The sequence below is a fragment of the Gracilinanus agilis genome, chromosome 6, assembly GCF_016433145.1.
Source record: "Gracilinanus agilis isolate LMUSP501 chromosome 6, AgileGrace, whole genome shotgun sequence".
Taxonomy (NCBI): domain Eukaryota; kingdom Metazoa; phylum Chordata; class Mammalia; order Didelphimorphia; family Didelphidae; genus Gracilinanus; species Gracilinanus agilis.
Window position 1 is genome coordinate 117,355,367 of NC_058135.1, and position 25,266 is coordinate 117,380,632.

The following is a 25,266-nucleotide window of genomic DNA, read 5'->3' on the forward strand; positions in this document are numbered from 1 at the left end:
CACGCACACACACATGCATACCCTAAGGTGACAGTCCTTGGGAGTAGGGATGGAGGACATTCATTTCTGATGATCTGAGGTCCCTTCCCCTGCCATCTAGGATTCAATGATCTTATAATTTAAAGTTATTTGTTCACAATTTGCCAAAGGAAGCATGTGTGAAACATCTGCATGTTTCATCTCTCAAATAATGAATTCTTAAGTTCATAAGTTTATCAACTCTATATGAGGTTTGTATTTCTAAGGTCTCTTTCAGAACCCAATACCATGAATTTTTATGCAAGAAATTAAAGTGACTTACATCATAAAGCTTTCAGAAGACAGGGCAGATTTGAGGACCATTTGTTTCTCTCAGTATTTAAAAACACACACACACACAGTCATTACCTTTGTTAATATTTTTCCCTCCCATATCTATGAGAAAATCCTTAATCCCCAAAGCTGAGAGTATATCAGTAAAACTTAATTTAGTTTAGTTTGACAAAGGCAGAAAAAGGGAATTGTTTTTATTTATTCTTTTTAAAAACTCCTGCCTTAATATCAATTCCAAGAGGGAAAAGCGGCAAGTGGAAGTGTCTGAGGCTCTAGAGTTGAATCCAAATCTCCCTGGCTCCATGCCTGATACTAGCCACTGTGCTACCTAGCTATCCAGGAATTGTTTTTAAAGGGAAGTTGTACAAGAGCACCCAATTGCAGCCTGGAGCTTAAGCCCCATTTCTTTGTAGAATCATAGGAGCACAGTGGTAGAAACTAGTTCTAGGCTGTCCTAGGTGAAGGGAACTCTGTAGATTGAGAATTAGTGTGATGGAGTTGGTATAGCAGCCAGGAAGGAGTATGGCTGAAAGGGAGAACAGGAACCAAACTGAATGAGAAGCACTTTCACTGGGATGGTGGTAGTGGTGGTCAGTGGTCAAGAACTTGAGATTTTCTAGGTTTGTGACCCAGGTATGGAGTAGAAGAATGAAGTCTATGAATAGTTGAGAAGACAGAAGAAATGAATTTAGATGATGAGTTGGGTAGGAGGAGAATATTATAATATTATATATAATATTACATATATAATATATAGCTAATTATAAATTAAACAGTAGGAGGAGAATTATATAATATGCATACAATAAATTTAATATATGTAATATATAATATGTAATTATAAATTATAAGTTAAATGATAGAATAAAATAATTATGCATATAATATATTTAATATACATATATTAAATATGTATGTAGCATATATTATAGGTATTATATTACACATAATTATATTCAATATTATTAACACATAACACGTAATATGTAATTCTATATTATATAATTATAAATTAAATTGTATATATAACTATATAATATATGATTATATGTAAAATATGTAATTATAAAGTATAATTATAAATTAAATTGTAGAGAGAGAATAATAAGTCAGAAAATTCTCACAAATGAAATTAGAGCTCTTGATCCTCTGGTCCCTATTATTATTGCCTGCAAATTATATGTTATTGTTAGCTTTGGGGGATTACACAGACCAGATTTGTGATATAGGAACTCCACAAGGAAATTCCCTTTATCATAGTGGATTGGCATTTTCCTATTTGGAAGTTTCCAGCCTTTTAGAATTACCTGAGTGAGGTTAACTGATTTGCCTACAGCCATGCTGGAGAATATATGGCATATATATGGCAGAAGGGGCTTCTCCCTTTCTCCTCTCCACTGTGCCTAAAGACATTCCTCACATCCCCCACCCCACTGCCTAGTAGCCCAATGGGAGTGCTTCCTCCCTCCCCTGTCTGGGGTAAGGCAGCAGGACAGGGGTGGAGGGAGGGCTCACATGTGGCACGAGGGTTGCCATTTGGGCACTCAGTCTATAAAAGGTTCGCCATCACTGCCCTAGAGTCTTACAGCCAATTAACATCAAAGGTATGATTTGGACCCAGATCTTCCTGACTCGGAGGTAACTTCTATGGACTATACCCCATTGCCTATTATTACTTGCTAATGTAACATGCCTTAATAACACTAGAGAATCAAGTATAGCCAGGGACAGAATTACTATTATCTTCATAACAGTGTTCTCATAGATGAGCATTTTCTTACATTTTACAACTAGATGGAGCCAGGAAACCGAGACACCAGGAGTCAGAGGACCAGAAAGCTTTTCTCAGAATCTGCCTTTCATTGACTCTTATTGATTCTGGGTCAGAGTGCTTGACATTTTAATTCTGAAATCTTGGCCTCTGAAATGTGAGGTTAATCCTACAAAATGGTACCACTCAGGAAAATTGCAAGAATTCAGAAAATGCTGCAAAGGAAGCATTTTATGTTTGCCTCTATCTAAGATGACTACCTGAGGATAGGGCATATTTTGTGAAGTGATGAATTAAATCAGTATGTGGGCTAAAGATGAAACATAGAATGATATAAGTAAGTTTTTTTCTTCCCACGTACTTAAGAACACTGCAATATATATGGGGATAAAAGAATGGCACTTAAAATCGCCCTATTATACCAAACTTTCAGGTAAATCCATTAGGGAGATGATGCTGCTGGGGTGTCTACTGACCACGTTGTTGGTGGTGAACCTTTCTGTATTTGGCTAAGTCACTGTTATGTATTGTTAGATTATTAAGATGGGGCAGAGTATCTTAAATAGCAAGAAAACCCATCATTTTGTCGAGTCAACAAACATTTATTAATGTGTTAGTGTTTTATATTTATAAGCACTCTGATGGTGCAATAGAGTGCTGGACCTAGAGTTAGGAAGACATGAATTCAAATCTGGTCTCAGACACTTATTGGCAAGGTGGCTCTGGACAAGTCACTTAATCCTATTTGCTTCAGTTTATTCATCTGTAAAATGGATATAATAATGACCACTGGGGCAGTAGAAAGAGCACTAGACCTAGTGTCAGAAAGACTCATCTTTGTGAATTAAAATCTGGTCTCAGATACTTGCTTAGCTGTGTGATCCTGGGCAAATCACTTGACCCTATTTGCCTTCATTTCCTCCCATGTAAAATTAGTTGGAGAAAGAAATAGAAAATCACTCCAGCATGACTGCCATGAAAACCCTAAATTGGGGTCATGAAAAGTAGGATAACTGAAAAATGACTGAACAAAAATAGCAATAGCACCTACCTCCCAGGGTTGTTGTAAGGATGAAAACAATATATTTGTGACGTAGCACACAGAGTAGGTACTTTCTCTCTCTCTGTCTCTCTGTCTCTCACTCTCTCTTCCTTCCTTTCTTCCTTCCTCCCTCCCTCCCTCTCTTCCTCTCTTCCTCTCTTCCTCTCCCTTTCTTTCTTATTTAATTTCACATCAATTACCTATAGTAGCTATTTTTATTTTTAAAACCCTAACCTTACTACATATCAAGTCCAAGGTAGAAGACGATAAGGACAAGGCAATTAGGGGAGGGATTAAGTATCTTGCCCAGGGCTATACAGCCAGAAAGTGTCTGAGGGTAGATTTGAACCTGGACCTTCTGTCCCCAGGTCTACCTCTATCTCTACTGAGGCAATTAGCTGCCCTAGGTGGGTATTTTTTAAATGCTCATTATTAACATCATTATTATTTTTATGTACTATTTTAGAGATAGTTATGTTTCTATGGGATTTTTTGAATATTGATATTTAATATAAAGATTTCGATATTAATTGTCTTGACCTGTTTTATTGTATTCTCTCTGTATCCTTCAGGTGAAATTATAAACTGGATTGCGTTAGACCGGGAGCACCAAGTACATCACCAGTTGATGGTACTAGTGACTGACCATGGGTCCCCTCCACAGAATGCCACTATGATCACTTACATCTCAGTGATAGACCTCAATGATAATAAACCTTATTTTCCCCAGTTTCTTCCTGGAAAAGAGCTCAAAATTAAGGTTTGTGGAACAAAGGAATGTGAAATGAATCTAGGGCATTGTAGAAAGCGTTCTACTTACTACCTCTGTGATGTTGGGCAAGCTTTCCCTTTCATCCCTCCCAAACTTGTTTTCTCAGCTAAGAAATGATGGAATTGCATTTAGGCGATCTCCGGCAACTGTGGAGTTAGTACTTTGATTCCCCAATTCCCACTCACATAAGAGTATGCATCATTTGTTTTGAGCACCATCTTGTGGTAAAAATTTGAATTTGTTGAATACTATCTCAATGAAGAGTTCAATTCATCCAACAAGGCACCTTTGGGTCAGACCTTTGCCATTTTAAAAAAGTGAAATAAATCCTAATTGTTTTGTTTTTGACCAGTTAGAGACTATTAAAGGCAGTTGCTTTTTTTCATTATAGAATTTCTGTTAGAAAGATTACCTTAACTCATGATGAAAAAACGCCATTCGCCTCCAGAGAGAACGGATGAGCTCTTGAGTACAAATTGAAGTATAACTTTCTCACTTTCTTCCTTTTTCTTCCATTTGAAATGTATGACTTCAATGGAATATATTGTGTTTGATTCCACATGTATAAGTCATTTCATATTGCTTGCTTTCTCACTGGGTGAGGGAGGTGAGAGGGAGAGAATTTGGAACTCAGAATATAAAAAGAAAAAATATTAAAAATGAACAACAAATTAAAATTCTAAAAAAAAAAGGAAAGAGCGATCACCTTACCAACCATTCAGTAGTAAGGCATGAGCTTGAACAGCTTTATTAGGAGAACCAGCAGATTTGGAAACTTTGCCCTGATCGCTCTGGTCTCCATTATCCCTCATCCTTATCCCTCTCTACAACCCAGCTCCACCCCCTACCCAATGGCATTTATTTCCAAGAGGTCTACCCTTAATTACTCAAAGCCAAGTAGACTCTACATAAATGAACTCGTATTAACAGATCTTAATATGATACTCCAAATAAAGTCCCAATCAGCCATTTTGTTCTTATAGAAAATATCTGAATAACTCCCCAAATATGTTATTTTAATACTTCAGTGAATCTGTAGCCATGTCATTGTGTGTATTTATCTCACCTGGATGAATCCTGACCTTCTCACGCTAACCACTTCAAATCTGTCAAGGAAGTTATAGCTCTGAGCCAGCTTTCCAGGGTAGAGACGATGTATTACCCTACCCCAGCAAGTCATTGTCTTTGTGCCCTAGAGACTGGATCATTGAAATATTGCCCAGATTTGTGCCTGGGCTACAGAAATATGGAGACACAAAATCTAAGAGATTCAAGTGTTTGAGGAGACACAGGAAGGTTTTGTATTTTCTTCAGTGCAATTGTCCATGACATCCCCTTTGCATATAATCTTTATGCGCAAACATATGTACCACTTTTTCTCCCCCTCAGTGCTTTGACAAGGAAGGCTTAGTGGTAAAAGAATCTGAAATGAGAAGGTGCTAGAATCCCCAAAGGAAATTCAGTATCTCAGTGTTTTCAATTTCCTTGATTTCCTTCTTTTAAAGAGTTACTAGAATCTGCCAAATACCCCTTAGGGTAGTTGGTTTGTCTTTAAATGGAGCTTTTTAAAATGTGCAATTTGGCATATTTCCATGGCCTCTATCCAGATGGCTTTACAGAGAGTAAAACTGAATTTCATGTAGATTTTAAAGTAAATGAGAAGAATTAAACAGATGATATTCTCTCATTTAAAGGCTCATTAATACATTTTATTTTTAATTATAAAGCATAGACTTGTAAGCCATTTGCTTTAATGGCAGGTCCTGGAAGGTCAGACTGCGGATATGTTGGTTACCACCGTGTTTGCGAAGGATCTCGATTCAGGAAACAATGGAGAAGTTTTATATTCATTATCTTCAGGTAAGATTTTATGATTGCATAAAAGTCTTTAGGAATACTTGAAGGCTGACAGATTATGCGATTTATTTGCATGTTATACTGGCATGGGGAAAAGGAGGGAGAGAGAGTGAGAAAGAGAGAGGAGAAGAGAATAATATTTGAAATTGTATCAGCAATCTCTCCAGCTATTCCATCTTGTTTGCTATGCCTTCAGTTCACTGTGGTACCCAAATGCCTGAGAGGGTAACCACCTTATTGTGATGAGTGTGATTTTGGAATTGGGGTCCTTAGCCTTTTTTGTGTCATGGCCCCATTTAGCAGACCGGTGAAACCTCATAGACCCCTTCTTAGAATACAATGTTTTTAAATACATAAAATAAAATATGTAGCATTGTAAAGGAAAATAATTATCACACCTTAAGAGAATTATTATCAGTATTAAAACATCATAAAACATTAAACATTAAAAATATTATCAAACATTGAAAAAGTTCATGGATCAGAAATTTTAAAACCCTCTTTTCAATTATCCAACATACCCAGAGGTTATTCATTCTACTTAAGTTGCAGAGCAAATGAGAACAAGAGCCTTAATAGTTCTTAGCATTCCTAGACAGTTAGAACATCCTTACTATGTTCTCTTTGACTGTCTTGTGTCTCATCCTACCTCATGATGAAAAAGACAGAAGGAACAGTTATGTAAGTGTGATCACATTTTCTTCTTAGAATCAATACTTTATATTGGTTCCAAGGCAGTGGTAAGGGCTAGGCAATAAGGGCTAAGTGACTTATCCAGTTTTGCATAGCTAGAAAGTATCTGAGGCTAGAACTGAACCCAGAACTTTCATCTGTAGATCTGGCTCTCTATTCACTAAACCATTTAGCTGTCCTCATGTGATCACATTTTTAACAGAATCAACATTATTGGTGAAGTCCTTTCTGGAGCATCTCCTCCTCCTGCATTTGTTTTCTTTATGGCTAATTTTTTTACCCTCCCCCCCCCCTTTTTTCCAATTTTACTAGCCCCGGCTCCTACCCTTCTCCTGACAAATTGATATTAGGTTGTCTCCAGAGCAATCCCCTCAGCTTGACTGTTCCTCAGATACCTTTACTTTCTTTTGAGGAATCTTTGCCCCATTCCTACTTCAACTGTTTTAAAGACATCGTACTATACTTTATGGGCAATTTGAGGAATTTTCAATGATAATTTAACTGCATATGATTTTCACCTTAATTTAGAACTCAGTTTGTGTATACGGCATGACTTCACTGTAGTTAATCATGTTTGTACTCATTTGAAATTATCTTAATTTTGAAACCATAATGGAAAAAAGGAAAGAATTTGAAACCTTAATAAAAATAAATGATAGTGTTCCTTCTATTTTGAAACGAAAAGCTTCCAATATTAATGAATCATTTTAATATTGTGAAGCAAGGATCACAAATTTTTTAATATATACCAGTGTAGTATAAGTAAAATACACATTTAACTTATTGGAACTTTTAAAGGGAACATATAACTATCCTGAACATTGTGAATGAAAATCACTTATATTGATATTTATGCTTATGTGATAGAGGATATGAAACTCATGGCTCGAAGCTCACTTGCATAAGATTCTGAGTGTTCTACACCTGGGTGAGGGACAGAGTTGGAAGAAGAGAGATCTTGGTTTTCTAGCTTCCAAGTTTAAGATAAAAGAAACTTGGTTCTAGACTCTCTTCATGTCTCTGAAGGGAGAGAAAGACTTTGCTAACTCATAAAGGAGTTAGCACCTTGACTATGTCCCTATTTCCAGCTTAATATACTAGAGACTTTGACTCTTTCTCTTAGTTGAGAGTGGAAGAGATCATTCGCTCCATTTATCATTTGGTATATATACTTATCTAGATGTTTTTCTGATTTCTTTTTTGTTTTTAATTTGTTTAAAGGGGCCTACATACTTTTTTGCTAAGCGTGTTCATTGTGGAACTGCCTCTTGATGGGAACTGAGTCAAACCTTGAAAATATAGCTTGAGCCACATCTTTCCCATTAAAGAATGGTGAACAGATTTTCAGCTTGAACCTAGAAATTATTTCCCCCAGACTAACAATATCTAAGGAGCAGTAACAATTCTATCCTGGTAGCTTTTCTCAGAGGAGAGCAGAGTGGCTAGCCTTTGGTCCCAACCTCCTACTTCTCCACCAGATACCTTTGTCTTGTATGCACATAAAATAAACATAGTTATTTGTACCTTGCCTTACCTATTACAATTGGAGCTCTTTGAAGATAGGAATCATGCTTTTGGCTTTCTTTATATTCCTAGCACTTAGGTTAAGATAGCACCTGGCACATATTGAGCGCTTAATATATGCTTATGGATTAATCTTTCTCCTTTTAATTCTCAGTTGCCTTACTTGTGATTCAGGGATTAAATGGGATAGAGAAAATTTCTTTTTTATATCTCTCATAAAATGTACTTTATTTCTATATGCAAACAAGTAATCACTTTTAAAAAGCAATTTCATGACAAAGTTGCTTATATTTCTTGGAATTTTAGGTCTAAATATGCTAGCAATAAACCTTGATTTGAGACTTTGCTAGGGACAGGTGGGAGTGAAAGGATGGGTGTAGAGTAGTATTCGAATCCAGAGACCATGACATTTCCTTTTTATTCTCTGCCTTTTTATTTTAGAGAATTTATGAGGTTAATATTTTTCATGCTTAATATTTTAAAAACCATTATGACTGACTTGGACAGCTTATAGTGTGATTGAAGGGAGGTTCTGCAAGAAAACATAACCAATGTTTCCAATACCACCTTCATTCTGAGTTTTCTGACTGGTTATTATTTTTTCTTAGCTGTAGCTCACATTCATGGGCCATTCAGTTTATACTTGTGATTATTTACCTGCCATTGGCAAGGAAAGAATGAAAGCAAACTATCATAAAACAGAATTACTTCTCACCCTGAAAGGGAAAGAATGAAACACTTGTAATCCTTTCCACGGAATTGACTGTGGTTACTACCATACTGCTATCAGATGTGTTGTATTTTGGTTTTGTGTGTTTGACTTCTGGGAGGAAATAATAAGAGATCATTTATGTTACAAATCTCTAGAACAATTAGTGGATTAAACCTACTTATATTCTTAGTCTCTCAATGATTGATGCATGTTAGGAAATATACAATTCTTAGTACAGCTGTGCTTTTCATAAGCAGAAAAAAATGTTTGTTTTTATGGACAAAACCAGTAGGATTAGAGTTAGCATAATGGAATTTCTACTACATTATCTAATTTTAAAGTGCTTCTGTAACCTATTTTCCACTTAACTCTAGATGTATTGTGATTGGGGTTCAACATGGAAATTTTGGATAATCATAACTTATCTCATATGACTTGAGCCCCCACCCATTTTCTTGTGAACTTCTGAAAGTTGTTGGTTTGCACCTTACTCATAGATAGGACAGGAATTATATGTTCAAATAGTAAAATATTTAATTGAGAGAAAATTACACAACAATAGGATGCTTCACAGCTTATTCCCAAATGAATGAAACTTCATTCCTGATTCTTAACAGAAAATAAACAATTTCTCTGAGAGTCCATTTTGGGGGATCTCACTATTTCTCTTTCATGCCTTGGAACTAAAATAAGGTAGACATAACCCTTACTGTAGATATCTACTTTCTTTCATCTTTCTTCCCTTTTTCCTTTGTTCTTTGACATAAAAATTCCTAAAAAAATTTAATCTTGTTAACAGTATAGTATTATAAAAAGAATATTTGATCTTGAATCAAAAGGAGTAGGTTCAAATTCTCACTCTGACATTAACTGAGTTAATGTAATTAGTAGCTGTGAGAAGTTGGACTAGTCAAAGTCTCAATCTCCTTTTCTGGAAAAAATAGGGATAATTCAGAAGCATCGATTCTGCTGGGGTCAAGGTGTTTCCGTTTATCTCTCTAGTCTCAGATACAATTTCTCGTTAATCTTTGGCATTTCAAGAACATACCAGGACTTCTTGGTCTCTGGATGCCATTGTCACAATCTGAAAAACCCCTTGATTTTATTTTATTTAAATTTTTCATCTTTCTCCCCATATCTCCTTCTAGTCTCCCCCATGATACACTTGCTTAGTACTCCACTGAGCATTTCCCCTCTAAGACCAGATGTGGAAAATGCAGTGTTCTGATTGTTCACACCTCATTTCTTTTTTTTTTTTAAGTTGTAAAACTTATACTTTAGGAAAATTATAGTGTTAACAAAATAATAAAAATAATTTAACATTTATGCATAACTTTATGATTTGCAAAGCAATGCACATGTATTATTTCATATGACCGTTAAAAAATTTAGGATAAAATAAACAAATGGTTTAAGTTGTGGAAAAGGCAGCAAATAATTGAAAACGAAGTATTTTCAAGGGATAAATCACAATTGTTTTGGAGTCTACTACAATAGTCTTTTCAGTGAATTTTTGAAACCTTTGGAAAATCTACCCAACTATGTTTTACAGGCCTTAGTTTCTACTCCTTGTCCTATTAACTAGTGAAGTATGGTAGGAAGCATGTTAGACTTGGAATCAGCAATTAATTGACTGTCAATTCCTTTTATTTGTCAATTGCATGACTATGAGCAAATCACTTAATCTCTCTATAAGCCTGTTTCTTCATCTGTAAAGTGAAGAAAATAATAGTACCTCAATAACAGGGTTACTTCTAAATTTGAAATGAAATAATATTTGTATAGTAAACCCTAAAACACTGAATTTATCTCAACTATCATTATTATTGGAGGCATATAATTTCTTTAGTCTTCAGTTTCCTTACCTATAAGTATGGACCTCTATACTTCTATTTACTGGTATTTATTTGTTAAATCACTTATTTCCATGAAATTTAACTTCATAGACAATTCTTAAAGGGATGGCTTGGAGTCCTACATTCCTATCTTTGTGAGCAGGTGAAATGTTTTTTAATGATAATCTGTGTAGATCATTGGAATGTATTTAGTATAGGATGGTGAAACATGCTATTAAAAATATTGTTATAATAACAAATTACTCACATTCTCATAGTGCATTAGGAATTAACAAAACATTTTCTTTCCAATAAATCTATGAGGCAAGAAAAGTATTACTTATGCCCATTTTTCATAGAAAAAGAGATTGAGACTAAGAGATCACATGACTAATTCAACATTTCACAGCTACTAATAGTTACTCAGTTAATATCAGTCAGAAAAATTTGAACCCAGTTCTTCTGATTTCAGAATGAGTGCTCTTTTTATAACACTATACTGTCAGCAAGATGAAAACACTTTTAGGAAATTTTATGTCAAAGAACAAAGGAAGAAGAGAAGGAAAAAAGTAAAAAAAAAAAAAGAAAAGAGTGAAGAAAGAATTAATCTACTATGTGCAAAGCACAGTGGATATAAATAGAAAAGCCATTCAGAACTATAGGATAAAATAACTAGTAGTAGGAAAAATTCTAGGATAACTTTGATGTATCTGTGATCTCATCAGCGTAGGAACTCACTCATAATTTCTCATACTGTGCAACTCTTGTCTGTTTCTATGTATAAATTCTCTATTGTCTTATGTAGATCTTGTCTATTTCTTCCCATAAATATCCATGGGAGGGTTCCCCCAACTTGTTGGGGACCTTACTCTAGAACTCTCAACATTGCATATAGCTTGCCAGGTGACCATCTGGGGTGTTCAGCAGGTATCTGTTACTTTTTCTGCATGACTAGCCCATCTCCTTTCCTATTCACACATCTGTATTATAACACTTTACGTCAGTGCTCCTGGGTAATTCTTTGTTGGCAATATGCTATGGTCAACACCTGACCACCATGCATCTCTTCCTTGCCCTTTTGGTAACCTCAAATTGAGTTCTTCAGACTGTATTTTATACTTCTTAATTGTATCACCACTGAAAGAATATTGATAGAAAAAAGAGAATTCTTTGTTCAGAGACAAACTTAAGACCAATAAAAAAGCCCTATTAAGTTTCCCAGAGGTATTTCAGGCCAGCCTCCTTCTTCTATTTAATTTTGGACTTAATCTATTACCAATCAGTAGTGTAGGTACAAGATAAATGCCCTTAGGACAAACCCTATGGGCGGCCATCCAAATGCAGATCAGTCTAGACAATAACTATTCATTTTTATTCACTTTTCCTTATGCAAATAGTTAGGCTGAGTTATTAAGTGTTTATAGATCTGAGTGAGGATTCTCTGCAGTATTCTAGGGTTGGATGCAACCAGTACAATTTCATTCACAAGCAAGAGCCACTGGAGGACCTCACCATCTATTGGGAATTCTTCTTCCATTTGTACTCTGTGCTAGAATCCTCCATGAAAAAGTTCTGGGGAAAAGATAGATAGATAGCTAGGTAGATAATTAAATAGATATTACATATATGCATGAATAACAAAATATTCACAAATATTTTTCAATATTTATTATCTTATTTCATCATAAATAGAACAAAAATATGAAAAACCCATTAGTAATAATATTTATGTTTCTAACAATTATCTATAACGGCATTCTTTCTTAGAGCTGTTTGTCTTGTTGGAAGGGCCATATTTTAAGCAGGATTTTTTTAAATGTACTTTTAGTATGCTTTTGGTTTCTTTGAAAAAAGTCTATTTTATATAAGCATACTATTTAAAATAAGCTTGTTAATTATTTTGTTCTTTTGTTTTTTCAAAGCTTGTTAATTTTGGAAAAGGGAGTTACATTTGGGAAAATGGATCTCTTCTTTTGCCTTTGTAAGTTAATATTAGATTCTTGATTCTGTTTTTGCTTAGAAGAGAGTTCAGAGCACTTTAAGATTGATGCCAACAGTGGTGAAATAAGAACAACGAGCCCACTCTCATATAACCATAGGCCACATTATAGGATGGTTGTAGTGGCAAGTGACCAAGGAATGCCTCCTCTTCAAGGACATGCAGTCATTCACATTCAGGTAGGTTTCTCTTATCACTGCAGTTGTGGAGCTCACAGTGATCTTTGGTCTCATTGCTCCATGTCCCAGTGTTTGCAACATTGATTTGTCTTCTTTGAAGGGAGAATTTTCATTCATTGCACTTGACTGGCATAGCTTCATATTAATAACAATTGTATGTATTAGGAAAGAGATTGATAGAGTTAGCTGTGTCAGAAAATCTTGTAAAAAGGTTTGTTATACATTGTATGATTTAAGAATTCTTTCTAACCCTTTTTTTAAAGTATTTTTTTTTTAATTTTAAACCCTTAACTTCTGTGCATTGACCCATAGGTGGAAGAGTGGTAAGGGTGGGCAATGGGGGTCAAGTGACTTGCCCAGGGTCACACAGCTGGGAAGTGTCTGAGGCCAGATTTGAACCTAGGACCTCCCGTCTCTACTCCTGGCTCTCAATCCACTGAGCTACCCAGCTGCCCCTTCTTTCTAACCCTTTTTGTGCAAAAATGTCTTCCGGGTTACTTCTAAAACTACACTTTTCACTACCAAGTATTTATGAAAGACAAATTGCATACGAGCAGTTCCTTCATAATAAATTCCATTGTTTGTTGGCTTTTCTAAAAAAGTTTTACAAAAGTCACTTTAGGACTTAACAATTGTGGTAATGGTAATCAAAATCAAATCATGGTAAACAAATGAGTTGTGGACAGTCTCTTTAGCTAGAAAAAAAGATAAATAAATAAATAAAGTCAACAAGAAGCCATATAAAAAGAGGGGGAAAAGTATGAATAAATAAATTCTTTTTGAGCATGCATGTAATTACCGCTTATGTGAATGCAAAAGAGTGTAAGTTCCTGAGAGATCGGTATCCAAATCCAACTCATTATTGATTAGAGATGTGTGGGTTAGGAAAAATTCATCTATCATCATTCCTCAAGTCTCTTGTTTCAGACAAACAAAAACACATGATACATAAAACATACACAGATGTTGTCATATATACTGGTCTCTAGGATTAGGGATAATTTGGGGTAACTTTCAAGACGGCACTAGTCATCCCACATTCCCAGGGAAGAAATCACAAGACTCTAGCATGGTCTGAGTATATGATGACTTCACTAAACTCCCATTTCAGCTATTGTAAAAAAACCGAACAGTGTAAGTTCTTCAGTGGCTTTACCTATTATATAGTAATGCATTTTTTGCTGTCTGCCCAGATGTAATATAAAAAGAGCTGACATTTTCTGATGACATAGGAAGGATGATTCGCCCTCTAAGTTAGAGTTGAAATGGAACAATGAAAGCCTAAAAAAACCCCAACAGATGTTGTATATTTTTGTTTTAGGTGATCCCACTCTCCAAAGAAAGGTCTTCGGTTTCTCGATATATTCAGCATTTGGTCGTACCAGAAAACTTTAAGCCTGCAAAAATAATGAGCTTGATAAAGTCCCCTGATTATCTTCAACATCAAAATGGGATGCTGCAGTTAAATATAGTTGAAGAAGATAAAGATATTCATTTTGAGATTGAGAGCTCAACGGGGGATTTGTTTCTCTCCAGGGAACTAGATTATGAAATGACCTCTCACTATCTTCTCAGGGTGATGACAAAAGATAACAGCAAAACTCCTCCCTTGAACAGCACCATCTTCCTTAGTATTGATGTGGAAGACCAGAATGACCATTGTCCTTCTTTCCAGGAGGATTTCATAGTGATCAGCATAGAGGAGAATGTTTCTGTCGGAACACTGGTCTATACATTTAACGCCAAAGATGGAGATGGCAGTTTTCTAAACAGCAAAGTGCAGTATTTCATTGAAACTAACAGTCCTGCTGAAAATCCCTTCCTAATCCACCCCTCCTATGGCACATTGGTCACTGCATCTCCATTGGATAGGGAAGCTGTTCAGTCTCTTGTTTTGACAGTGACAGCATCGGACCAGGCTGTGAACGTAACAGACCGGAGATTGAGAACCATGACAGCAAAGGTGGTCATTTTAGATGTCAATGACCACAGTCCTACTTTTGTGTCCTCTGCTATTGCCTACGTCTCAGAAGATGAAGAAATAGGTTCCCTGGTGCATCACATTGTTGCTAAGGACCCAGATGAAGGGAGGAATGGAAGAATCACATATCACATTCTTTCAGGAAATGAAAATAATACCTTTATGTTGGATGAGATATCAGGTAGGATGGAATGTTAGCTTTCATTTTAACTGAACCAATTAAATCCTACTTTAAACTTCATTCCTTTTTCCGTATGGGATCATAATTCTCAAGACATGATAACTACAGTTTGAAAAGATATTATCATTTCTATTTCATTCTCCTTACAGCTTGACTTAGATTTTCATTGGACACAGATTGACATATTCAGGGAAGATAGCTTTTGTAGAAAGGTACTAGTAACTGCTTTTTGCTACCAAATCTATGAATGAGAAAGACAGAGACAAAAAGAGACAGAGAGACAAAGACTGAAATGACAGACAAGTCATACATACAGAGAGATGAGACACAGAGAGGGACAGAGTTGACATACAAGAATTAGTCATGACAGATGAGAGAGACAGAGTCAGAGAGAACCCGACTCAGAGTCATAGAGGAAGAAAGATGATAAATAAGAGACAGAAGGAGTCAAAGGGACAGAGAGACAGGGACAGTCAGAGACAGAATCAGAAATAGAGACAAGATAGACAAGAGACAGATGACAGGTGACAAATGAGAGAGAGAGAGAGAGAAAGAGAGAGAGAGAGAGAGAGAGAGAGAGAGAGAGAGAGAGAGAGAGAGAGAGAGAGAGAGAATTCTCAATCATTTTGGTAACATGGGCTCTTCTGAAAGTCTGGCAAAGTCTATTTTTCAGAATAATGTTTTTAAATGCATAACACAAAATACATATGACTAAAAAGCAAAAAAGTTACATTAACATAGTTATCAAAATATATTTTTTTTTAAAAAATAAGTTCATGGATTCCAGGCTAATAAACTCTGATAAAAAGGCAAGTGTTTTCAAAAAGCCGATTCCTCCTTTCCCTCCTGCTTATATATGCAGTAGTGGAGTGATTTTAAAATAGTCAAGCTATGAACTTGAATCACTGACAGACAATTGAGACATTAATCCAGAAGATTTACTTTAAGGCCATTGTGAAGATGTTTTGGTACTCTGAGCATCCATAAGTTCAGTGGTGTGAGTACACTTTCTGATGATGCAGATTACAGTGCTCTATTTCTTATGAGATGGTCTCTGAGAGTTGCAGTGGTTAAAATAATTCATTATTCTCTAGTCAACCTGCTGGTAAGCCTCTCCAAACATAACCTGTCTCTCAGAAGACCAATTCTTAACATCAATCCCAAATAAATAATTCTGGGACTGAATTGGGCATGAACACACTACTGGTCACATCCACGTATCAGTCAACCAATCCATAAGCATTTATCGAGCCTTTACCTTTGACTGTACTTAGTACCAGTGATACAATAAAAGGCAAAAATGTAGCCCCTGCCCTCAAGAAAGTTACCTTCTTGTGGGAAAGCCAGCATATAAATATAAAAGTTCATGCAAGATATCTATAAGAGAAGATTTGCCCTGCTTTGTTGCAGCAAAATAAATAAATAAATAAATTGGTTTCCATAATGCCAGCGGCTTATTTGTAAGAAGAAGAGGGCAGAAATGGTGTTTTTTTTGCACCAGGAAACTCCTTTTCCTCTTTGCTTGGAAACATGGTGACAGTGTATTATCTGAAAAAATGCTTTGAGTTCTTTTGGTAAGAAGTTCTAAAGGACAGTGAACCTCACTGTAACAGTTTCAAAGTAAAACTGAAAGCAATTAAATCGACATCCCCATTCACTTCCTAGAAACAGACGTGTCCTCTACACGGGTTCAAGTCCTAGAAATACTGCCCTAGGCAAAGCAGGGAGGATACCTGCTATTTCTATTTGAATCTCCTGTCAAGAAGTGCACTAACTGAAATGGAAATAGATGTTTAGCATTTGGAAATCATGATCTCTCCCTTGTTATATTCTGTCTCCATGTATTTTCTAAACCCACCCATCTGGTTTTCTTCTGAGGGCATGTGGACGTGACCTAAACACCCAGCTGATGGAGAAATACGGCAATGGAGGCCACTGATCTCTGCAATGATGCCCCCCACTTGCTCCATCAATATCCACTTTGTTTCCTGGGATGGCTAAGGCCAGTCTATTCAAGGCTGTCAGAGAAAGAGAAAGATGGATAGATTTAGACAGATAAGTGTCCCGACAAAAGGTGTCATGGATCTTAGACTGTGGCGATGCTGTTTCAATTGCTTAGGCATTTTTCTGGTACATAAAATGATAATTGCCAAATACATTCAAGTGTGAAAGGTTTATCTCTCTCTCAAGGTTCATATTTCTCATAAGCAGTCTTCTAGCAAAAGGGTTTTCAATGGTTCCAGGCTATAAAGTGGGAAAAGTACTCAAGAGGAATAATTATTAAAAGGTGGGTTTGTCGAAACCTAAACCAGAAAACCTCCTCCCTAATTATTTGGAATAAAACTTCATAGAAGGTCGAATTGTTTATGGAGGAAAATACCACCCCTAAAGGAACATTTGATCCCGAGACTCAGGGAGCAGTTGTCCAGTACAAATCTTTATCACACTTCCAGCATATGGGTAGTTAGAGAACAACAGTGGGCTGGAAGCTCAAGCATGTTTTATTCATGAAGTTTATTGTCTTCCTCATAAAGTCTTTGCTTTTTACTGTCAGTAAAAGAGGCAGTTAACAGATAGGCAGTACAAAGAGAACATAATTCTATAATGCAGTGCTGAGCATTTCAGAAGACCAGAGCCAGGCTCACATGCTCAAAAACTAGCTTATTATTTAGGTAGGATATAAATTTGACCTGTAGTGATCCTGAGGGCCATTTGAGATACTCATTTAGACTGCTAATGCCCTAGAGGTCTTTGAAGACCGCCTTAAACATTTCTGATGGTTTAATTATAACTCTGTGTGTAGATAGGAGAGAGACTAAATGTGAGACTCTTTCCTTGGAGGTAACCCCACAGAATCCATGGACTTTGAAATAGGTGTCTCTGAACGTAGAAAGGAAAAATAACACATCTTTATTTTTACTAATCTCTGAATGAAATCTGATTATGCAATGAAAAAAATAATTATTCTGAGGACTTTACCAGACTGATAAAAAAGGTATCCATGCCAAACCCCCCAAAACAAAGAATCTCTGTACAATGATTTCTTGAAGATACATTTATTCCTTTAATTTAATATTGGGCTAGATCTTCTTATTCTTCATTCTTATGTGTCAGTCATGAACATTTATGAAATTATTATTTAGGTAGGATATAAATTTGGTAAATAAAAAAAAAGCAGGATATAAAAAAACTCAAAAGAATTTGAGTTCTCTTGCCCACCTCCCCATTACGATTTCAAATCCTGAATGAATTTTCATCAAAATATCCCAGTTAAATAGCTGAATTGTGAAAATGGATTACTCCCTTGGGGATATTTATGACATTTTTATCACTTAACTTTCTCCACTCAGGCTTGTTAACAACTATTTGTCCTTTGGACTATGAAACCCAAACCTTTCATGTACTGACCCTCCTGTCACTGGATGATGGCCTGCCAGCACTCTCCACAACTCAGACCTTGACAATTTATGTCCTGGACATAAACGATGAGGCACCAGTGTTTAAGCAGCACTTCTATGAAGCTACAGTTGCCGAAAACCAAGGTCCAGGGCAATACGTTACAAAGGTAGAAGCTGTAGACCAAGATTCAGGTAATTCTCCTCCCTTTATTCTCAGTTGTTTAACATTGATTATAGAACAAGACATTGTTTCTAGAGATTTTCTAGAGAAAAATAAGTTAACCACCTGAAAGTGGCTTTTTGAAAGAAAGAAACTATTTGTTCATTTCCTGGAGAGCCAAAAATGCAGCTTCCTAATGCTCAGAAAATGGTACTCGACTTAAGCTTAAAGTAGACATGGTCCAGAAACCAGAGAAGCACCTGTCTCTACCTGTCTTGATTTTCCTTTACCATTCAATTAAAAAAAATTACTAAGTGCCTATCATGGGCAAAATACCTGTATGAGTAGGGTGATACAAAGATAAAATGGCCATAATCCCTACTTGCAAGAAGCTTACTATCTAGGAGAATACATCTCCAAGCAAGCCGAATACAAGAGTACAATGTGAATCACCTCCCTTCCCCAAGAAAGAACCAGTCCAGACAGTGTTCCTAGGAAATTAAGTGAGCAAAAAATACTTTCATATTGGGAGATGCTTCTTAGAGGGAGTGGCACCTAACAGAAGTTTAGTTAAGGATGTTTTTTTTTTTTCTTAAAATGGGAAGAAATGAGAGGGAGAACATTCTAATTTGAGAAGATATATATCCTGTGCATATGCAAGGTCTCAAAATACCAGTCTTCCATCAGGATAAAAATTAGTGGAGGGGGCAGCTGGGTAGCTCAGTGGAGTGAGAGTCAGGCCTAGAGACAGGAGGTCTTAGGTTCAAATCCGGCCTCGACACTTCCCAGCTGTGTGACCCTGGGCAAGTCACTTGACCCCCATTGCCCACCCTTACCAATCTTCCACCTATGAGACAATACACCAAAGTACAAGGGCTTAAAAAAATTAGTGGAGATTCTCCTTTACCTACTCATAGACAGTTGTATGCAAAAAACCACACTTTTTTCATCCGACTACTTGTTTTATTGGAGTATCTAGTTTAGTACTTTGCACATAGTTAGGAACTTATATATTTGTTGATTAATTTTCAATAAATACCACAAGAAGTACAGACAATGTCTCTTCTTTCCCTTTATATTTTTTTAACCCTTACCTTCCATCTTGGAGTCAATACTGTGTATTGGCTCCAAGGCAGAAGAGTGGTAAAGGTAGGCAATGGGGGTCAAGTGACTTGCCCAGGGTCACACAGCTGGAAAGTATCTGAGGCCAGATTTGAACCTAGGAACTCCCATTTCTAAGCCTGGCTCTCAATCCACTAAGCTACACAGCTTCTCCCTTCCCTTTATAATTTAATAGTTTAAAAATATGGTGTCAAAAAGACAGATAGAGTTCTTTTCACCCAGCTCTTATCCACGATGCCTGTGAAATAGAAGGGAATTGGAATCCTTTTTTTCCTTGAAAATGCTTACCAATAAAAAACTGCTTTCATCTTTCATGATCTGAAGTTGTATAAGTTTATCCTTATTTGAAATGTAATGATAATTTATATGCTATGCCAGTAATCAAAGTAAGTAGTAGAGTGTGCAGTTTTTGTTGTTAATAGTAAATGCTTCGTTTGTGAATGTTTGGCAGTAATGGAAAGCAAAACCCGCACGAGTCCCTTTCTTTCCAATTGCCATCTGTAACAAAATGCATTGTACATCTCTCTAATATAATACCCTATTTTTGCAAGGTAAAATAACACTAGAAATATTTCAGCAGTACTCATAAGGCCTTTGTTCAATTTCTAAAAAAAACAACCCATTTAATCAGTCCTTGCAGCCAAATCTACATGACCTATACTGAAAATCCCTCAGGTGTTTATGCTCTATCATTTGGGTGTTTGGAACAAGTGGATACAGTCCCCTCCCATCCCCTTGATTCTTTGTTACTCCATTTGAAAATAGACTTCATTGTCTATATCTATTGAACATGATAAACAAATTTGGAATGTGAAGCTTGTGGGAAATCATTTTAGCGCCATGCATAAATGTGGCACAGATCCTCTAGGACACTATTTTACCGAGAGTCAGTATCATTTTTAAACGCTTTTTTCCAATGATGATTAGAACTGGTATTTTTCAGCTGCATTTTCCCCTTTTGACCAGAGTGGGGCAGCATGATCAAAGAGTTTTTCTTATTCTAGTCATCAAGGAAGAGCTGTTGTGCGACTCTGATAACCAGTGATTGCCTTCCCACACTTCTTTGATGAAAGAGGCAGCAAAGGAACTCCTAAGCATTAGCATTTGGTAGTGTGAACTATGTATAAAATAAGCAATGGAAAACCCAGGTAAAAATCATATTGGGAAGCAGCCCTAAGATTCAAAACCAAAACGCCATGAATTGCCCATTTTCACACAAATCATTTCATGCCCCATCTCTGTCTTCATTTGAATTAAGTATAATGGTTAGTAAAGGGTCATCTATATAAACCCTTCTGTTGGGTGCACCACCCTGGAAGTATACGATTTCCAGCATCTTTGAAAAAGAGACTTTTTCAGGAAAAAATGTAATTTCGTAGATTTTTATAGTTTCTGATTATAGAGGGTAATGGAACTTCGATCAATTTCCCCTTCTCTTCATGGCTCTGGAATTGCCAAATTTCTTCTTGTTCTTTTTCTTCTGTTCTCCTCATTGTCATTCGTGTTCTTGTTCTCCTTTCTTCTTCCTCTTCCTTTTTCACCTTTCTAATCCTCTTCACCTTGGAAAAAATCAAAATGTACTTTATAGAATTGAATAATATCTTGGTATTTTAAACAGAATACCACAGCAATATGTTTTATACTCACTACTCATGGAATTTGGAAAAGCAAAGGCTTCTTATGTTGTGTAGCATGCAACCGTTCCAATAGAAGTTTCTTCTTGAACTTTTTTTTTAAAAAGTCACCAGCTGGTTGTCACCAATGATACCAGCATCAACACTGGAATTCCTGAGAAATACCAGCAATTATTTTGGCCAGAAACATATCCTTCGTAGCCCCTCAGTTACCTCCCGAAGGGAAAGGCTCTTGACAAGTAAGGATGGAGGGAGTCTGTCTACCATGCATGTGCTAAAACAGTTTTAAATTCAAAGACATTTTTAAGGTTAGAAAGCCATGGGGGGATCTTGGAATAGAGAATAGAAATTATATTCTAAATTTATCAGAATAAAATTTCTGGAACTAAGTTCTCTATTTTGAACAAGGTTTATATCCGACTCAAGGAAAATTCCCTGGAGAATGTTTCAAGCAAGAAAAAGTCATGATTGTTTTAAAAAAACATATCTACATGGCATTTCCACTAAGAAACTTAGGAGGAGGGAAAAGACTTCTAAAAGTCTCAGTTTTTGGTGGCTTTAAATCAATAGAGCTTTGACCTACCACAATTAGAGTCTTCATGTACTATCCATAGGATATCCCAAAAGTGCCCTCTGAGCATATTAACAGTACTCTGAGGCTTATAAAGTGCTTCCGATATCATTTATATCACTTGAGTCTAAACCAGATCAACCAGAACTATATTATGTTTATACAGAGTGAGGTTATCATTCCAGGGAACTCTGAAGCCAATTGCATACACAGGAATATACTTAACAAAGGCATTTACTTTTGCCACAGAATATATCCAACATGGATACAAATAGAAGAGAGATTCTCTAAAAATGGGTAAACCCTTCAGGTCCTCATGTCTGTGAGTTAATTGCATTTAAATGTATTAATTACATTAAATCCTACAATGTGGCAGAAACTTTTAAAAGAGATTCAGAAACACTCAATGCAGTTGGGCTAACAATACACACAAGAAAAACGAAGTGGATAGAGAATATCTTTTGTCTAGGTTATGAAATATAGTTATATGAGGGGGCCATTGAGCTAGTTTATCAGTAGTATGTCTTATACAGATATAGTACATGAGCATGAATTTTGACTCTATTGAATAATGAGATAACAGCATTAAATTTCATTGAAGAAATTACTTGGCACTTTCACTGATCCCAAGCTTCTTGAAACAAAACTTTATTATTTGAAAACTAGTATTTTTTCTGATGATCTTTATGTTGTTGAATACCATGGTTTCTGAAAAATCAATTATGATTCAACTGAAGGGCCATAATGGACAAAATAAGTAGGAAACAGTGGATTAAAAATGAGGAATTATGTGCAGGTACCAATATAAATGTTATGAACATGATAGATGACCAAAAATGGAGATAGACAGTTGGTAAGAGTAAAGTCTGAGTTGCACACGTGCTGATTAAATATTAAGAGCCTGAGAAGTGGGTTATGGTGGCACATACCTGTGATCCTTGCTACCATGAAAGCTGAGGCAAATGGATCTCTTGAGCTCAACCAATTGGATGTCCATCCTAAGACCATCACAAATATGGTGAACCCTGGTGGGTAGGGGAGCCATCAGGCTGCCTAAGAAGGGACAAATTGTCCCAGGCAAGAAAGAAAGCAGGTCAATACTTCTGTGTTCAGATAAGTAGTGGGATTGGACCCTCGAGTGGCCATTATACTCCCAGCCTAGGAAACAAAGTGTGATTCAGGAGAGGGAGGGAGGAAAGGAGAAATGAAGAGAGACAGACAGAGAGATCTCTGTAGAAGAAAACCAGTAGGTGCAGATTGGGTTAGCCTCCTAGTGCAGATTTACAGGAAGGCATGGGTAAGAGTCTCACAGAATCAGTAAATTTGAAGGGGTATAATCTGCACCACTGGAGGGAGTGCCCAAATGAATGAGATAGCAGATCTACTGAAACAGAAGAAGAAAAAACACTAATGGAGGAAATTTTATCATTAAATAAAGAAAATCAAAGAACAACCAAGGTGAGAAGTGTGCTTAATCAAGGACATGCTGGTAAGAGCAGAGAATAGCCAAGATGACAAGTTTTTCTAATAGACAGCTCTGAGTATGTATGGAGAAAAAAATAAGAGCATTACTGTAGTCCTGTAAGGTTAAAAAAAGGTAGTTTAATATTCCACCTAACAAAACAAGTACTGGAGGAGTTCTTTGTAGAATAACTCCATTTTTATATCATTTTAAAGTTTGCAGAGTACTGTTTGAGGAGCCAGGAAAAGGTAGAGAAGCAAAGAAATGGGCCAATGCCAGAGTACCAATTTGAAGCATGAGGAAAAAAAGGATTTAGGGGTAGACCATGTGGCTCAACAATTTTGATCAATCCATGAAAAAGCGAATGATCTGAGGCTGATGGCCATGTTGTAGAATTCTATAAGCCTTCTGAGAACTGCCTCAGTCAATCATGGCTTGAATTTTCAATTGCATGTGAGAAGATGATGAAGGCTTGAAAAAGCAAAAGAGAACAAGAGAGGCTATTAGATACTGGAAGTTGCTAGTATTAAATATCCATTTCAAGATTTTTTTTAAAAAACCCTTTACCTTCCATCTTAGAATCAACACTGTATTGGTTCTGCAGTAAGTAAATTGGAGTAAGGGGTCTGGAATAGACAACTTGGAATGGGTAAATGAATAAATAAATAAAGACTAAGGGAGAATGGAATAAGTAAATAAATAAACACAGGTAATAACACTGAGCTGGGGATAGTTGGGGTAACAGATAGCTGAATAAAAACCAGGGAAACAGCTTGGATTCACAGTAGGTTCAATTTGTCAACCTAGGTATCTGGGTAAGACAAGGAAGGAGTATGATAACTGAACTATTTAATGATTAAGTGGGATGGGTAATGAAGGGGTTTAGGTAAACTGACTCTAAGATCTATAGATCTCCACCCAGGGGTATAGGGATGGATAAAATCTACTCTACTGGCTAAAAAAAATCTATCAGTAGACTGCTAATAGCAAGGTCTTGCTGCGAGAAGGGGATCTCACATAAGGTCCAATGTGATGTCTTCACAGTTGGTCACAGGAGACTTGAAACACAGCAAGTTAATCCAAAAGTTAGGAGAGGGAGATGGGATGGGCTTTGTGTCCACCACAAAGTCACAACCACTTCTCTACCTTCCTCCTTCACTGGGATGCTTGCTTAAAGATGACACTCAATCAAAAATCCAGGGAAACAGCTTCAGGGATGGTCTGTCTCACCAATCCACAATTAGACCTCAGGTCCATAGTGCCATCTGTCTTAAACTGCCACTGTCACTGTCTCCACTCTCAAGGTTCTAGAATTCCTTTGCCAGTCAAGTCTGCCTTGCTAACTAAAATGCTATATTTCTACAACAATTCCAAGGCAGAAGAGTGGTAAGGGTAGGGCAATGGGGGTCAAGTGTCCCAGGATCACATAGCTAGGAAATGTCTGAGGTCAAATTTGAACCCAAGACCTCCCATCTCTAGATCTGGCTCTGAATCCACTGAGCTTCCTAGCTGCCCCCAATTTCAAGATTTTTCTATGAACTCTGCTTCCAAGCCAGGTGAAAAGAGCAACAGACAGAGTCCACTATTAAAGTGTAGAAAAATAGTTGAGTCTTTATGAGGCCAGTTGATGGTTCAATTCTAAAATTATACAGACTTCTGTATTAATGATCTTTCAGATAAGAACTGACTCTTGCTTCACTTGAGTCCCCATTCAAGATCAGCAGAGAACTTTGAACATCCGGATGTGTCTTTGCCATTAGGCTAGCCAAGAAACACACATTATAAAGGCAAAAGATTTAATTGGTATTAAAATAGTTTGCAAAGGCAGGAGAACCATCTCATATAGATTTCATTGACAAGGGATTACAGTTACAATTGAATCCTAATGCCCCTTAATCTTCCTTATAGTGTGTGAATCTACTCCTAGATGACTCTATGACTTGGGATGCATGGTCCTCCATTATTTGACCTGGTTTCTACTTGCTTTTGTTTCCTTTCCATATGACTTCTACTGTTCTTGTGCAAACACATTGCATCATAGGTTCAGTATCTCAAAGCAAC

The 25,266-nt window shown here is 36.5% G+C and overlaps 1 protein-coding gene across 1 annotated transcript in view; it reads left to right on the forward strand.

Moving 5' to 3' along the window:
• The window catches only part of DCHS2 (dachsous cadherin-related 2), a 352,313-nt gene that overhangs the window by 258,148 nt on the left and 68,899 nt on the right, over positions 1–25,266 (forward strand). The window contains exons 6-10 of the mRNA XM_044680745.1: positions 3,698–3,885; positions 5,658–5,757; positions 12,539–12,696; positions 14,018–14,858; positions 18,209–18,448. Coding sequence (XP_044536680.1) covers positions 3,698–3,885; positions 5,658–5,757; positions 12,539–12,696; positions 14,018–14,858; positions 18,209–18,448 — 1,527 coding nt within the window. The remainder of the gene's footprint in view (positions 1–3,697; positions 3,886–5,657; positions 5,758–12,538; positions 12,697–14,017; positions 14,859–18,208; positions 18,449–25,266) is intronic.